The sequence below is a fragment of the Engraulis encrasicolus genome, chromosome 1 (assembly GCF_034702125.1).
Source record: "Engraulis encrasicolus isolate BLACKSEA-1 chromosome 1, IST_EnEncr_1.0, whole genome shotgun sequence".
NCBI lineage: Eukaryota > Metazoa > Chordata > Actinopteri > Clupeiformes > Engraulidae > Engraulis > Engraulis encrasicolus.
Window position 1 is genome coordinate 22487153 of NC_085857.1, and position 17768 is coordinate 22504920.

The following is a 17768-nucleotide window of genomic DNA, read 5'->3' on the forward strand; positions in this document are numbered from 1 at the left end:
CACTTTTGTTCTATTTTAATACTGTTTCATGTGTTCTAATTTTAAAATATGTACCGTCATACGATGCTTACTTAACGCCTAAATAGAACAAACAATTTTTTGTAATTTCACAAATATTCGTGTAGGCTTAAATTGGCTATTACTTTGATATTTCAACAACTCCTAAGGAAAATGTTGTAAGCACATTCCTTTAAAATGTCCAAAACTCCTTCTTACGGTGGTGACTTAAGAACTGACGGTGGTGACAGTAATCTGAGAGTGGTGAAAGTGGCCTAATTAGAACCTGCATTTAGCAAAATAAATAGCCCTCTCAAGTCAATGGCATCTTGCATAAACACTTTATTTTTGTGTGTGCACAGTATGAGCATGTGTTTTTACTTCATTAGTTAGATTATCTAGGAAGTAAGCCACTGGTTGTTGAACATGTGGTAAAAACAGCTTTTAAGTTGTTCAAATCCAAAATATAGAGGTGTATTATCATAGATGTAGGTCTTGCCTGTGCAGTGAATGCATTGGCCAAGCTCCCCATGTTTTAACATTTTTCATAAAATGGGCTCTTTCTTGTTTTGTCAACAGCGGCAGACAGAATTAGAAGTAAAAAACACATGTTTTTTACTGTATTAAAGTGAATTACTTTAACAATTCAACATAACTGTAGATACTTATTGTATGCATATTCTTAAAACATGTCAAAAACATGTAAAACATGTGTTTTTTGGTGAACTCCATCAGATGTCACCACCGTCAGGTTTTCTGACAAAAAAACCTCCAAATGCACCTCAGTGGTGGCTAGAGTATCATGTTGGATCACAATTATTACTAACATGCCTAGTAATGTTTCATTAACCAGCACAATTTAGTAAAATATGGAACAACATGATGAGCAGAACAAAATCTGACGGTGGTGACATCTGACGGTGTGAGACAAAAAAACACTCTTTTAAATATTATGCATTGTTTGTTCACATTAGCCATTTCATTTTCGCTCTGTTTCTTGGGTGCTTCATACCTTTTCTGAAAAAAATTAAATTTATTAACATTAATGTAATACAATACTATTAAAACCCCCGACGGTGTTGACAGTTTATGGTTGGGACAGTACCAGTGTCCAAACAAATTAACAAATTGAGGACAAAATAATAAACTTACAGGAGCTTCAGTGATGGTGAAGTAGGCAGTAGAGCTAAAGGTTTGAAAAGGGGTCCTCAGTAATGAAAATTACCTTGTTCATACCTGATTTTATTGTCTTTTAGAAAAAATCTGACGGTGGTGACCAATATGCTGGACACATTTTGAGCAATCAGTAAATAATAGTAAATATTGTTTTACATCCACTATGTGCACATCTGTAGAACCACTTTAATATGGTCTTCCACATCATGGTGATATTGTTCAATTCTGTTAGTGATTTTTGTATTTTAAGTCAATTGAAATGATGATGCCAGTCCTTGGGACAGGCGTTTTTACAGGGAGTGGACAGGTTTATAGCCATGAAAAGTAATAAAATTACACTTAAATATTTCAAACAACTGTGTATTCGTGTGACAGACCCCTTGGCCATTACCTGGGTTCATTTTGTTTGTGAAAATTTTGTTGATTTTCAACAGAATTAATATTTTACTGCAGGGACATGTTTTTGCCAAACTTTCAAGAATCAGTGATAGTACACATTGCAAACCTGAACAGTGCTGCCAGATGGAAAATGCTGAATTATCATACCAAAACCTCAACATGATCTTTTTGGGGTTGTTTTTAGGAGGAAACGATCATACAAGACCCAGAGTTTTGTTTCAAGGCATCAACTCTGGAATTATCATAAGTCATGTTTTTTTGATCGTACCGAGGACAAAATGGACAAAATGATGTTACAAATACAACAATTATCGTACATCTGGAAACACTGAACTTGAAGCACAAGGAACAATTGAAACGGTTAGTAGGTTCAACATTATTCAGTCAATCGTGCCAGAAGTATATTATGTGCAAACCGGAAAAACACTGGCAATTAGATTCAGATGAGGTAGTTAAGCTGTGCAAGCAAGCATTAGGCTGAGGAACGCGTAACACGAAGAGGCGGACAGTAATTGTTAATATGAAACTACATTATGAACTTCCTGCACAGCAAACTAAGCAAAGAAAACTAAAACTACGAAACTAAGACTACGGAAATAAACAAACTCCATGCAAAGGAAATAAAGAATAGCAGACAGAAGCACAGCAAGCAAAGAAAGGCAACACAAATAAGAAAATGAACAAACTCCAAATAATAGAAATAAATAATAAATTGCACACCAATTCACAGCAAACGAGGCACAGCAAGCAAAGAAAATCAACACAAATAAGAAAAGAAACACACTGGAAACAAAGGAAATAAATAATAATTGCACAGCAAAGCACAGCACACAAAGCAAACAAACACCAAAAACATAAAAACGAAAGGGAAATTGAAAGATTTTCACAATGTAGGTATAAGGGTTAAGGGTTCCTCAGCCTAATATTTGATTTCACATTAATAATAAAACAATAGCAAAGGCAATAAAAGCATAAAATACACAATAAAAGCAGATAAAACAAATAAAACACACCCCTGAGACCTAAAAACACTTTGAACATGCCAATTTCATGCCAACTTTCTTACCGTTGGCATGTTCTCGGCCTCCCTCTGGTCCTTTTCAGTCACCTGGTTGAAAGAGAGATACACAAAAATTGATAGTAAAGGGTCAGGTGTGCGCACACACACTTAAGCCTTTCCACCCAACATCTATGAAATATCATGGGCAAGTGTTGTACCATGGATTTACTTTTCACAACTCTAGTTTGGCCATATGTACCTTGACTCTCCTTCGAGGAAGCCTGTAAAGGGGCTCCAGCCTCCCGCAGAGCAGGTCTTTCGCCTCCTGCGTCCAAAACGCGAAGCGATGTCCGTGTCTGCATAGAAAACCAATGTATACTACATGTAGTGATGTAACGTCAAAAATAAGTGTAAAAATGTCTATCTACGTTCAAATGGTCCTACCCTTCAATGGAGAACCTCTCCATGACCTCCAAACACCACCATTTCCTAAGAGATGGCATGTCCCCCTACATAAAACCAATTGTGTGAAACCACTGTGAACATTTGTATCTGTGAAGACTATGGACAATGTAAATGATGTCTTCCAATGATGAATATACAATTTACCTCTGAGAAGTTGAACGGAGTGCTAGTGCAAAAGCTGAGCGCATACTACAAAACAAAGGGAAAAAGAGAACACAAACAGTGATTTACAAGATGTACATACAGCCGCTGGAAATATTAAGACACCACTTTGAAATTATGAAAGTGGTCTCTTATTTTCCCCCGCGGCTGTATGTATATTAGGCAGCATACATATTAAGACACATCTGAAGTGTATCCGAACCAGCTAAAACTTGAATTTTACCATTAGCATGAAGATTCCACAGTTCACTCCGCCGGTTTGTTGTGGGAAACCCTGAATAACAAAGTGTCAGACTGTGAATATGATGGGGGCGTAACTAAAGTACAATCGATACGGAAACACATACAGTAACAATGTGTCAACAACACCTATAAAAGCTTGATTTTAAATATTTACGTCGAAGGCACAGCCAGTCTTCTCAGTCCATTGCCCTGGCTGAATGGACTGTGCAATGTTCCTAAAATAGGACAATAAAATCAGTTGAGAACAGACTGAAACTACAGAACAAGGCTTACATGAAAACCTGAAGCCGTAGAACAAGGCTCAAAAACCTGTAGCCATAAAAGTGAAAGAAACCAAAGATGAAACCACACCTGTGACACTCCCATCGTCATTGTGACACAGCATTGCACAGCACACAGTGCTTCCTTCACACAAAATTACCTCACCTCACCCGTGCATGGGGGCAGCCCTAGGGAGCAGTGCAGTGGGACAGGACCCCATCAACTGTTGCATCAGGAGTCGAACCTTTGGGCTACAATTCTGACAGCTTAACCGCTAACCCCATGACTGCCCATAGAACAAGGCTTGAAAACCTAAAGCCATAGAACAAGGCTTGAAACACTTTGAAAATATATGTGGAAGTAGGCCAACTAGGCCCATCTATAAACCTAAATATTGCTCTGTATGCCTCATCTCCAAAACCTTGAGGAAGAAGAGAGTCCAAGAAGAGGATCTGTCGGTCTTGAACTTTTAACACCTGCAGACATACATTTGGTGTCACCCATCAACATGGCTAATTGTAAATTATTAAAGGGGGCAGAAATGGGTCTGAAATACTCAAATGTTCACTCAACACATAGCAAGTAGTGATCCCCTTGGCCTGGTTGCCTACTCCAAGCAGGAAAAAGGATAGCATCCCTTGACCGCACATCGTCCTGTTGTTTGGGAATAATTTTGCAGACAGACATACACACTTACTGTCCTATGGGGCATTGATATGGAAAGATGCGTACACATGGTCAGAATGTTGGAGGAAGTGTATACATACAAAAACATACACATACTTCTGCAAAGACACTCACCGGCAGATTGGACAGGGGGTCCACATCCATTTTCCAGGTAGGGACAGCAAACATGTCCACAATATGGACATCTTTTACCTGCTCAGAGACATATACTGATAACCGCTTCTAACAAAATAGACAGTCTTAACACATGCACTAAAGATTTAGAAAAATAAATAAATTAATCAAAACCAGATTTACATGCTTTAGAGCAGCCTCGCGCACCAGCTTCAGGCAGGAATTCCAATCTAAAAAGAAAACACACTAATAATCCTTGCGGTCTGGTTATAATGCAGGATACCTACATTTTCAAAAGGTCATACTCACGGTTGAGTCCATGCACCTGTTGAGACCCAGGCTTAGGAAATCCTCACGGAGAAGGCAGACATCTCCCTCTTTGGTGAGGAGTTCATTGCCTGGGCGGCTGGTGTCCAGGACATATTTCAGCTACAATGCATATCAGAGTTATGGCAAGGATAGGCCAATTGGGAAACTCAAACTCCCTTTGTCATTGCGACACAACACGCCACAGCACACAAGTGAACACTGCACACAATGAAATAGCATTTATGTCTCACCCGTGCAAGTGGGCAGCCCCCGATGGCGACCCAAGGGAGCAGTGTGACGGGACGGTACCATGCTCAGGGTACCTCAGTCATGGAGGAGGATGGCGGAGAGCACTGGTTAATTACTCCCCCCACCAATCTGGCGGGTTGGGAGTCTAACCGGCAACCTTTGGGATACAAGTCTGACGCCCTAACCACTTACCCATGACTGCCACTGACATGAATAAGCCATAATTAACACACAGCACGCCAGTACTATAAGTCAGTGACAAAAATATATATACAGTAATAATTAAATAATAACAAAATATCGTTTTAGAAGTCACTTCCCAGGGCATCCTGAAGAGGGCCGGTGTCTTTTGCCCATTTGGCACCCAACCAGGCATATCCATGGTCCTGCTGCAGGGAGCAGGAACTATAACCATGGTCATGGTAGACTGCCAGCCTTTGGAAATCGTGACCTGCTAACACACCAACAAAACATTAATAAAACCTGCTAACACACCAACAAAACATTAATAAAAGAGAATGTCATTAAGTAAAATTAAGTAATGTCATGACATGCATATCACCCATCAACTCCACAGATTAAGCTTCAACAGACAAGATAACTCTTACCCTCCTGTCGTTGATATGGCTTGAGACGTGCAATATTATGTTTTTGCTTTGTCCCTTGCCCTGTTGTCACTGTGGCAACACCTTTTGCGGTCAGGCCCACAACCGTATATGGCCCTCTGTGGCGGGCGGACAGTCCTTCTTTAAGGGACTTGTTAAGTGGGTTATTCACCACCAGCACCTCATCCCCAACACCAATAGGGCGGACTGGCAATTTTTTGCCTTTGCGGGTGGCAAAGCCCTTCATCTGGCGTTGTTGCGCCCTTTCGATGTTCTGCAAAACCTACAATACCGTAGTAGCAGACATAATAGAAAAGTCATTGTAGGACTGGATAAAACACACCTCCTAATCTGATCATCACCTACTGTCTTAAAGAACTGACCTTCTCATTAACTGCCTTCATTTTGTTGACCACATCGTCCACTTCGTCGTCAGGCTTGCCCATCTCAAATTCTGCCAGGGGACAGGCGTTCAGGACCTCAGGCAGCAATGGGTGGCGGTGATACATTAAAAAGAATGGTGTATGCCTCGTGGATGCCTAGACACATAGCACATTTCCATTAGGATTATAAATAGACAACAGGAAACAGAAAAAAAGATAGAGCGAATGGCAACCTGCAGAGTGGTGTTTATGCCATAGATGACTGCATCGAGATGGAGGTCCCAGTCATCATGGGCATCATTTACATATTTGCGGAGGGCACGCTTGATGTTCTGGTTCGTGCGTTCATCCTTCACATAAATAAAAAGAGCAGTCATTTTTTTTTGCATACATTCTATGCACGACATGACATAAAAAAAAATAATACATACACACACGTATATATTGTAAATTACCTGGCCATTAGTCTGGGGATGATAGGCACTGGAGACTGAATGTTTTATGCGAAGCATTTCAAATATTTTCTCATTTAACTGTGGACAAATGATGTAAAAAGATTATGGTTCCATGAATTTTCATTCAGGGAGAAATACAATGAGCCACGCGTTTGTAAATGGGCCAGAAGGGCAGCACCTAAAAAAGGATTGAAGGCAGTTTTACTGATGCAGACACCGAAGCTGTTACTGATGTAAAAAGCTTCTCACCTCATACACGAACTCCTTGCCTTGGTCCGTGATTATTTTTTGAACCATGCCAAATGAGTATAATTTCTTAATTAATGCTCCGCATACCTCCCACGCCGTCTTCGATCTCAGAGGGGCAGCAGCAACCCATTTAGTGTAGAGGTCTGTCATGGACATAATGTACTTGTGGCCCCTCAAAGTTTCCTTCAGGGGACCAACAAGGTCCAGCCCGATAACTGTCCAGTGTTCACTGACCTGTAAAAATGCCTCATATTGATATAACCTATATTTTGCAGAAGGATACAGAAAAGTAACACACATTGTGTGAATAGAAACTCACTCACTACCTTTATAGGATGCAGGGCTGGGGCATCCGTCTGAATCGGGTCGTCCAGCTGACACTTATGACAGCATCTCACCGTAGACAAATAATAAGAACATACATGTGACTTTCAACTTAAAAATCAAGTCACCCAACAAGAATATTTAACTGTGTGTGACGACAAAATCAGACACAATATCCCTGAGGAACAAGGCATAAAAGATGTAACTGAATGAAACTCTGAATATAGTACTGATGGCACCTGCCACTTAAAAACCACCCACTTGGAAAGGAGTAGAGCCGACAACTTGAAGTTCAGTTCAAATTCAAAGATTATTTATTTTCTCCTGTAGAAACATGTCTGTGAATAAAGCATGAAATACAGAGCTCTGGGTTCAAATTTATCTTGCCCTAGCGTCAACAAAGATGAACACTGAATCTCCCTGAACCCATTGATTATATAGTAACATAATTTCACTAAAGAATGTAACCAAAATTATGTCCGTTTGTACAAACTGGAATCAGTCAGGTCTTTTTATCTGGTCATCTTCATCTTGTGACGCACAACTGCTTCATGTTGCAGCCTGATCTCCAAAAATTCTGTGCTCCTGGACACGGATGTTAAGGACACGAAATCTGTGTCCTGGAGCACGGATTTTGCCAAAATTCTGTGCTCCTGGACACTGAATTGTTTTCCGTGTTCCTGGACACGGAATTGTTTTCCGTGATGGACACACAGAAGTGCTTTCTATAGGCTATTACCACAGCACTGTGTAACTCTATCATTAGAAAAATACATACCAAATGCTAATCCTAAACAAAATAATGCTATAGCAATTTAAGTTGTGCCCTGACCAAAACATTCCCTATCCCAAACCTTAACCTGTCATTAAAGACATATTTTTGAGAAATACCTTTTCCAGTTGGTTGCTAGGCTATCAAATTCATGTAGGCCTAATGAATGAAAGAAAAGTAGCTGTGCCCAGACCAAAACAATCCCTTACCTTAACCTGTCAGTAGGAAATGTTTTTTTTTTTAGAAAAAATATTTGAAATTAGAAAAATCCTGAGAAAACACAAGACTGTGGAAACATAGAGCTGTGGGAGTAGCCTATAGAGAGAGCACTTTTCTGTGTCCATCACATAAAGCAATTCCGTGTCCAGGAGCATGGAAAACAATTCCGTGTCCAGGAGCACGGAATTTTGGCAAAATCCGTGCTCCTGGACACAGATTTTGTGCCCTTACCATCCGTGTCCAGGAGCACAGAATTTTTGGAGATCATGTTGTCATGTCAGTCCTGTGTCTGACATCCATTACCTGTTGTGCCTTAATGAATCACAAACATCCACATAGACCATCAGCCATCCACAGCACAGGCCCTAGCCCTGTTTCAGTGCCCCGGGGTGGCCTTGCTTTGGATTATTAATTCACATACGCACGCACGCACACACACACAAACACACACACACACAAGCCTCCACGAGGCTACATAGCACCACTTGTGTCACCCCCTCAGCCCCTCTCCATCAAGGCAATTCACCAGCTCAGCCTAGAGGAAAAGCTATCTGATTAGGCCGTAGTCCACCACCTCGGCACATAAGACCCCGAGTGGTACTGTAGCCCCCTCCATAACCATAACATCATGCATACCAGCAGACCCTGTCATGGGAAAAGTCAAGATTAACACAGTTGCAACCTGTCGCTGCGCATCTTCCAGTAAGAGGCATTTTGATGTGCCCGTCCCCAGCTTTGTCACGTAACCTGCTGGTGTCTCTCTCTTGCGGCCCTCATCACGACAATGCCTGGAAGACGTTTCATTAGCTTCCCTCCCCAAATGAAAAGACCCAGACCCCTCTCTTTGGCTCCAAACACTAAATGGTAAAAAAAAGCTAAATGGACTACATTTGTATAGCACCTTTACACTCTTTCGAGCACTCAAAGATCGTTACATTGTATGCCTCACTTTCTTCCCATTCACACACCGGTGGCAGTGGCTGCCATGCAGGGTACCACCAAAGAGGGTGGAGTAATAAAGAGGCTTCGAAACCCGCCCACCCCATGCAAAAGTGTGTGCTCAAGTTGGGTCTCCTAAGGGGGCGTTGTCCCCTCCTTCTTCTTCTATTTTTGAGGTGTTTGCACAAGAAATGCGCTACCGCCATCTACAGTGCTAAGGGGACTCCATTTATTCTCAACCTGAGGACTCCGAAGGTCTCCTAACCGAAGGTCTCCTAAAGGGGCGTTCACCCTACAGAAAGTGGATACCAGAAATGAACTGAAATGACTTATCTCTGTCTAGAGTATCTCTGGTACCACCCTGCCACCAGGAGCAATTCGGGGTGAAGTATCTTAGCCAAGTACACATTGATGGGGTCAGACAGAGCGGGGCTGCCGAACAGTCTCCTCTATCACCTGAGCCACCACTGCCCCTAAAAAGTAACATATAAGTTTAAAACGTGAATGTCAGTAGCTGTATTAAATGATAAGTTCAGCCAATATCAACATACTGTTAATGCTCTCACTACCCTGGACTTGTCAGTACCAGAGAATGTTTATTTTTTAATTCAGCCTTTCCGAGATCCTAGTCATTGCAATGGAGCCAGGTGTTTGTTTACATAAAAAACAAATGGATTTATTCCCAATAACATCCAAAAGGTTATGCAACATCAGCAGACAACTAACAAACAGTGCTTTTAAAATAGCCCCCAGATCTCGGAAAGGGCTGAGCCCTTGCAACATCACCGGGCACTGACAAGTCAAGGTTAGCGTGAGCAATACATCAGCATATTGAAATTGACAGAACTGGTCCTTTAAAATTAGTAAATGCTTACACTTAGATTGCTAGATGAAGCCACAATCACATGTGTTAGTGACTATATGAAATGAAATCAACAGTAGCCTACTTACCCAGTTCTCAATGTCCTTCGCCTGACCATCCCAGAAATTCCCAGAGATGGCCTTATTTCGGGTACCCCTGAAGTGACTATATGAAATTAAATCAACAGTACTTACCCAGTTCTCAATGTCCTTCGCCTGGCCATCCCAGAAATACCCAGAAATGGCCTTGTTTCGCGTACCCCTGAACTTGCGGTGGTTGCCAGACCCAGGCAGGTTGTGACACTCGTTTAACACAGCGTCTTTCTCCGCGTCGCTGGTTATTACCAGCCGCATGTACTGCCGCCTCGGCCCGATGTAAAATAAGCGACGATCTATTAAAACATGGAAAAGGTATGTCGTATTTAGACACTCTTATTAGGCTACGTGAAGTTGTCATGAACTGCATCAGAGTTTCTTACAAGCATTCCAAGTGACCATCAAGTGACAACTCTGACAAACGACACTGACAAAACAGAGAAGGCTAACAACATCGATCGCACATAATCTCCTTTGGCGCGCCATCGTATCAAGAATATCAGAAAACTATTAATGACAGCAACTGACATGAACTGGAAAGATCTCCAACTCTGATGAAATTAGGGTTACCTTTCACTATGAACCGCTTGGATGAGCGGCGGACCTTCCACCTCTCCTGCTTCCCCCAGAGGGGCAACATTCGCCCCGTCTGTAAAAATGTTTTTACGTTTTCATAAAACTGGTATCCAGATGTCTCCGCGCCGGTAGTCGCACTCCCTTCCATCCTGGCAGACTCAAATCGGACCTGGGTCGAGTAGCTGAGGTAAAACTGTCGTAAATATAGGGCCAGATACCCGGAAACAGCCGTAAATACTCGGGCGGATATCCGGAAATACTCGGGCGGATATCCGGGCACTCACATCCGGCAGCCTACTCACATGGGGTTGCTACAGCTACTACTAGGCCCCAGGTGTGAATGGCCATTCAGGCTGTCTATTGTCTTTTAAAACGGCGTTTGTCTTGCATTTAATCTCATGTAATACTTGACCAAAAAGAAACTGATGTTGTACCATCTAATTATGCCCCAACTTTTAGAAGTAGGCTACTAGTGGAATATTACATTTTAGATAGCCAGCTGGTTAGCTTTGTGATTCATTCTAGGGACTGGGCTCAACTGAATGAGTTAGTTCGCCCCCTGTTGTCACGGAGGTGAATTGACGTCATTAAATTCTCAGCGGGAAAAAAACACCACGCCCTTTCCTGCATGCGCACGCAGGACGACTATGAGGAATATACACCCCGCTGACAGTACATATGCTTTACCCCAAGTCAGTACAGTATGACTATGTATCAGGCTTTAGACCTCAGAGGGTTAATAACACAGATGATGAAATATCCAGATTCTGACTTTGTAGGCCTAGGGGTTTTGACTTTGTCAGTTCTGTTCTATGTCAGTTCTGTTCATCACATTATTACAGAAAGCACACAGAATCTGCCTTAGAATGTGTAGATTCAGAATCCATAAAAAAACTAAAAAAAACCATAAAAACGTTTTGGGAGCCAACGCATGGGAGGCAAAAACGTATTTTTACGTGACTTGGGAGTCGATGTGTTACAAAAATAAATAATAATTATAATAATAACAGTGTAGCACCTTTCAAGGTAACAAAGGACACTTTACAGTACAGTTAACCTAAAATACTAATTATGCAGCGTACTTTCTAAAAAAAAATTGTATCCACATAAATGCTATTATAAGTGTATTTCTGTTTTTTTTTTGTCATCGATAGAATATTATCAACACCTTGGAGCCGAATGAGACCCCTTGCAAGACTGTTATACGCGGAGTACTACATCACTAGCCAGGACTGAATTTTGACATGCTTTCCCGGCTGGAGTCAACCCTGCCTGGTCCCCGCCACGGCCCCGACCCCAACCCTCCTGCTCTCCGTTGGTGCGTCTGCCTGAACTGCCGAGATATGCCTACAGACATTGAAAGGGTCAGCTGCCACCAGCCCCCTGAACAGTGTGTCAGCAACATGGCATACATGACTTACGACGTGCTGGAGGAGGGGGTCCTGCGCCTAGCCTGAACCTTCTGGAATGACATGCTTGCCTAACCAACACCCCTGAGCCAGAGGAGGAGATGCGACAATTCCGGCATGCTGCTTACCGGCAGTATGTGATGTGGCAGTATGGGCACCTTGGTGCAGGCAAAATGGTCGTGGTGCCATGTTGCTGTGGCCAAGTTGCCCAAAGGCTCGCTACACAGGATTCAAGGTGTCTCTTCTTCCTTGTATAAATACATATAATCCAAATGCTGTGTGTAATGTCTTCGTGTTGTCCTCTGTATTTATGTGTGTATGCTACTTGACACCTTAATTTCCCTCAGGATTAATAAATGATACTCTACTCCAGTGGTTCTTAACCTTTTTTATCCTTAAAGCTCATGGTCTTGAACGTAACCTGAGCTGGCAGACTCATTTGTATTTGCATGTGTATGTGATATGAATCTGTATGTTTATATCTGTCCATGTATGCGTTAATATATTTTTGTGTGTGCGCTTGTATATGAGAATTCGCCTGTGTGTGTGTGAGAGAGAGAATTTGCTTGTATTTCTGTGTGTGTTTGTGTGCTCTCAAATGGAATAGAAATGTGACGTATGAAGGTATACATGTATATTAAGAGTGTTATTGGTATGTGGGCGTGTTATTTGGTTCCTTATTTGGCTTGGGTTTTATAAACATATACAGTACCTCTCTCTGTGTGTGTGTGTGTGTTTGTGTCTTGTAAGAGTGAGCCAGAAAAAGCGAATTAAGGTCTGGAATTAAAGGCGGAAGGCAGGTGAGAAGGGTGTCACAGCTCGGTGTCTGGCATTGGGCAGGTTGCTGTGGTGACTAATGCATGTGATTACTCCAGACATGATGAATGGCCTTGATCAAGACACACACACACACACACACACACAGACCTCCTCTCCTCTCGTGTCAGACCAGTTTCATCCCCCCAGGGCCCTATTTTCCTGCTTTTACTCTCATCGCCCTGAAAGCCACCCTTTACTCTCCTCTCCTCTTTCCTTTCATCATCTCCTCTCTTTTTTTCTCCTTTTATTACCTCTTTGTTTCTCCTTCGCTTGTCTCTTTTCTGTTCCCCCTTTCCTCTAGTCTTACTCCCCGCTCCCTACCAGTTTCTTTCCCTTTCTCCCCCTCTTGCCTTTGACTCTTCTCTCCTCCCCTATTCACTCTACTATACTCCTTCTCCTTTAGTCTTAATCTTGTCCCGTCTCTTATTCTCTCTCTTCATTCTATTCTTTTACCCTCCCTTCCCTTCTTCTCTCCATTCTTCCACCCTCTCCTCTGCTATAGGCCTACTCCTTTTCATGTTCTCTCCTCTCCATGGTCTTCCCCCCCTCAACCAAGTCTGTTTTTCCTCAGGTGAGTGGTGTGTGTGTGTGTGTGTGTGGATGGATCCCATGCTGCCTGAAGCTCAGCTGCAGTGGGATTAGTTCAATTAAGCCAGGGTTTTGCAGCAACTGATGCATCAAGCGCTCTAATGCTGGGCTATGCCGTTCAAAGCAGCATTTGTTTCGACCTACTGAGGGTTTTTTTCCTCCCTTCAATCATCCATAAAATTATGTTTTTTTGTTGTTGTTTTTTTTAAAATACAGATGCTTTCGGAGAGATAATGATCAGAGACACCAAGATTGTAGTCATGTAAGACTCACACAGTTATAGAAATACATTTACCTGGAAATGGACAGATTTTATCAGCACTGAAAAGTAACACTGGAAAGTGTAAATTTGCATATATATCTGAGAAGTATTTTCATGGCAATGGAATGTGGCCTGACTGAAAAAATATTAACTAATCTTCAAGCATTGGTGGTGACATATTCTGAAAACTTTCTGAGGGCATGAAGGCATTAGATTTTAAGGTCAAGATGCCAACCACTTAATTTCTCATTCATCTTTTGACAATGTCACAGCAATTGAGCTGCCCTATAATGCTTTTACCTGTAACTTTGTTAGACAGTTTCATTTGTCCATGTCAAATGTGTAATGTTGAGAGGTTGTATAGCGTATTGCTCTTAAACAGTGCAGCATAGCAATCAGATAAATGGGTTTGCTTTTAAACCATAGGTCACACACTCATCATATTTGTGCTTGTTCTATTAAAAAGCATTTAGAAAAAATGATTGAAGCATGGCGAATGTGGCTGGATGTGTACAATGATGGATATAGCTTCAGGAGTTTTTTTTATAAATCACTGGTTACTAGCCTGATTATCATCGACTTTCATATCTCTTTGAGACTTGGTCTGACAAAGAGCACAACATTTCCCAAATGGCCTCCCTTGGCTTGCTAATGATTGTTTGCTTCCCAACAAAGTGGGAGGAGTTCATGTATTTGAGGGAACTCAGAAAGTACTTGCATTGACTCTTGACCTGACTGCTAGCAACGCTGAAGCTGTAAGGAAAATGAGACATGCTGGACATTGCCAAAGGCACCCAGAACTGCCAGCCAGCAAACTGGCGCTGTGTGTCGTGGGTGCCGGCTAAGAGGACGTCCCACACTAAAATGTGGACATACTCAAGCAGGATGCAGGAACCCAGAGTACCAGCAAATTGAAAAGATGTATGGAGAATTGGGAAGACCGGAAGCAGCGATGGAAGGCTTGTCTGAGGACGACCTAGAAGAGGACGTCCTAGAGGAGGACATGGTACTCAGATAATTTGATACCTTGTACTTTTTCAGAGATTCGTATGTGAGTCAAAATGCACCAGGTTTGAACAGTAGCTTCACTTTTCCCCCTGTGGTTTGACAACCTTGCTTTTCTTGCATGATTGGAAAATTGCTGATCATTTTTGTTTTGAATGTGTTACCCTGACTTTAGGGATGCACCGATAACACCTTTGTGAAAACCGATACAAGTATGAGTACATTAATGTTTGTACTTGCCGATAACGAGTACCGATACCGATACATTTTACCACCAAAATACAATGAAAATAAATGCATGGCCTTGTTTTTTTCCACCTGTGATGTTTTTATTGTCAATTTCCATGTAGATTTAATTGTATGAGGTGGCACTTTTTTCCATGCTGCTTTCAAGTCCACAGAATGTGACAAGATTTTGCATTGTTTTGTGTAATAGCAGTATCGTTCCTGGTGTCGGCAAATGCTTGACGAGTACGAGCATAATGAGCAGTATCGGGTGCCGATACCGGTATATCCCTACCTGGCTTACTCCTGTTCGTTTTGTGTTTTGCAAGATATGGTGAAAGAGAAATTCCCTGCTGCTGAGGTAGGTGAAATCCAGGGACTTATTCACCACAAGTGAAACAATAGTCTTGGTTACATGGGACATTTCATTCCAAATGAACTCCCATTTATTTTGGAATTAAACTTAATTCAGAACAAAGTGGGTGGTTTATTCCTCTTTTAGTTCAGAATAAGCATACTTCTCTGCCATGCAACTTTTAATTTCGCTTTCGGTGTAGGGTCAATTGCAGTTATGCAATCGAAATTACATTATTGGGTGTGGATAACTTCCTCACACGGCTTGCACCATTAAATGTAGGGAATCCTGCATTTAATGGGCTTGAGGAATATTCTTCCTCACCAAGGTCACCATTAAATGTAGGTACTCTGGAAGTACAGTAATGTAATTATAATTACATTAATAAGTATAACATTCTCATACAGTTCCAAATATGTAATGTGTTGTTACTATATGTGAGGAATAAGAGTGTAAGAACTGATGCATGAAGAGTGTGTTAAACTCTTCGCGCTGGGTATCAATAATGTATAGGTGTGTACTTATGGAATTGTCAATTGTCTAATTAATGATTGCATAAAACACGTTTCATGACCCGTCTCATAAAATCATGACCATTATTGAGTAATAATCTGAAGGTTTTGTGTGAATTCTTTTCTGGTTGACTTCGTACAAATTGTTCAAATAAGACAAACACAGTTCACCACAATGCACATTTATTGTAATAGCATCATCCGGTCATAACACTGATACAGCCAATGTGACTTGCAGGGCATAAGAACTTAGGTCAAATATACAATATATACACAGGGTATGAGAGGATGCGCTATACGTGTGTGTGTACGCTATGCGAGAAAGAGAAAGAGAAGGAGGAGGCGCGCGCTCCGTGGGCGCCGCGCACCTCTGTCACCGCGTGTGCAGAGCGGTGGGAGGAGAGAGAGAGTGAGAGATGTATGTTCGGTATGAACTATGGCTCAAATGATTCTGCGCAGCTCGGGCGCGCAGAACCGAAATATGAGTTACAAGGAGGGGCGTTAAGCTTTCGACTGATGAAGCGGGAAACTATCTTTGTAAAATATGTGGAGGTAAATGCTAGTTTCTAATCCGGTAGCAAGCTCTACAGGGTGTCCGGTCAGAACAATGATGAGAGGGAAGCAGAATTCAAAGTAGAGTGTCTTCTTTATTTTCTCTTCACACCCACAACACAACTTATTAAATTCTTCTTCTTTATATCAAATAAAACATTGTCTCTGGAATGTGTGTGGTTCTGAAATAAAAGGAATGTATAGTTGTCTTCACTAACATGGAAATAATTACTGGCTACATGTAACAGTGCTGGCTAGTTAGCATGACACAGCAATAATTACCTCAGAATTCCACTAAAAACGATTTTGGTGTTTAGAAGAAAAGTACATTACTAATGCAGTTAAACAACACCAAATGTTCCTAATAATGATAAAATTAACTCACCAGTAGATGCACGCACACAAACTATGAAAACTTCTAGGAGGAAACTGCAGACATGATCCAACTGCTGTTCATCTTAACTTGCCTTGTTCTAAATGACAATGCAAAAACTGGGGTCCTAAAGGGGGCTTCAAACCTTAAGGGTGGCCAACTAACTGCCTGACTAAAAATGCAAAACTATAAATTGCCATAAAAAGGATATCAGATGGGCTTTTGTACAATCTTCGAGATAAGAATTCAAGCTGATCAGAGAATACCGTCCTTTGTTTAAAGGGGGGAAGGGAAAGGGGCGCTTGGCGCTCTTTTCCGACAATAGCTTACGTCCTCGACTCGATAACTCTATGGGTTAAAACACTGGTACGTGTAGGATCTCTGTGAGTGGATAATTTACATGTGGGTGCATGTAGGCCTATGGCAATACTGCAACTACCGGCATGTAAACTAAGAATAGCGTGTGGCTATTTGTGGTGATGAGAGGGGAGAAAGAGAGAAAGAAAAGAAAGAACAGATAGAACAAAATAAACCAAAATAAAATATCACACTCTACAAGTGTGGATATTTAAACACAACTCCTCAAAGCTATGTAACAGTTCTAACTGCATATCTATGCCCAATTCAGTGCTTACTGCGTTATCCTTGGTAGGAAGAGAGAGAACCCTTTTGATCTCTCCGGGCAAGATGGATGCGCACTTCCTCGTGCACGCGAGTTCCTTTGTTCTACAAGATGCTCGGGTCGTGTGGCCGAGCGGTTCCGACTTCCAAGCGCGTTTTCCGGCACGCGAGGCTGCGATATGTCCAAAGAGTCTTGCTTCGTCGAACAGGGAAAGGAAAGGGGTATTTCGTTGTGTAATCCGGTGATCTTTGCAGTGCCGTCCTGCGGAGGTTCAGTGAGAAAGGGGGGGTGCACGCAGATCCATTCCACGCGTAACTATACCGGCTGTCTACTCTCTTGGGGACAGACCATCAGGCCTCAACCGAATCTCTTTCGACTCTATGGAGGTTCCTTTGATTTCGGTACTAGTAAAAGATTAACAATTGTCCGTATGTAGTGGAGCGCTGCTCCTTTAAGGGAAAGTCTGACGCTGCGGCACACGTCACCACGCCGCTCGTAGAGGCTT

The 17768-nt window shown here is 42.0% G+C and overlaps 1 protein-coding gene across 1 annotated transcript; it reads right to left on the reverse strand.

Annotated features, from left to right (window-relative positions):
• Positions 1 to 673: 673 nt before the first annotated feature.
• On the reverse strand, positions 674 to 10689 carry LOC134456605 (uncharacterized). Its single transcript, XM_063208022.1, has 11 exons — positions 10536 to 10689; positions 10065 to 10261; positions 6506 to 6583; positions 6284 to 6400; positions 6051 to 6206; positions 5741 to 5950; positions 4814 to 4933; positions 4466 to 4582; positions 3423 to 3473; positions 3175 to 3226; positions 674 to 895 (listed from the first exon to the last, which is right to left on the reverse strand). The coding sequence occupies exons 1-11, from the start codon at positions 10687 to 10689 to the stop codon at positions 843 to 845; spliced, it is 1305 nt and encodes a 434-aa protein (XP_063064092.1). The 3' UTR covers positions 674 to 842.
• Between the last annotated feature and the right edge of the window lie 7079 nt (positions 10690 to 17768).

Coding starts and splice junctions, on each gene's coding strand:
- LOC134456605 (XM_063208022.1), bottom strand. CDS start 10,689: ATGGAAGGGAGTGCGACTACCGGCGCGGAGACATCTGGATACCAGTTT. Junction 6,584..10,064: donor CGAAGGACATTGAGAACTGG/GTAAGTACTGTT, acceptor ATTTGTCCACAG/TTAAATGAGAAAATATTTGA. Junction 6,401..6,505: donor ATCCCCAGACTAATGGCCAG/GTAATTTACAAT, acceptor ATTTATGTGAAG/GATGAACGCACGAACCAGAA.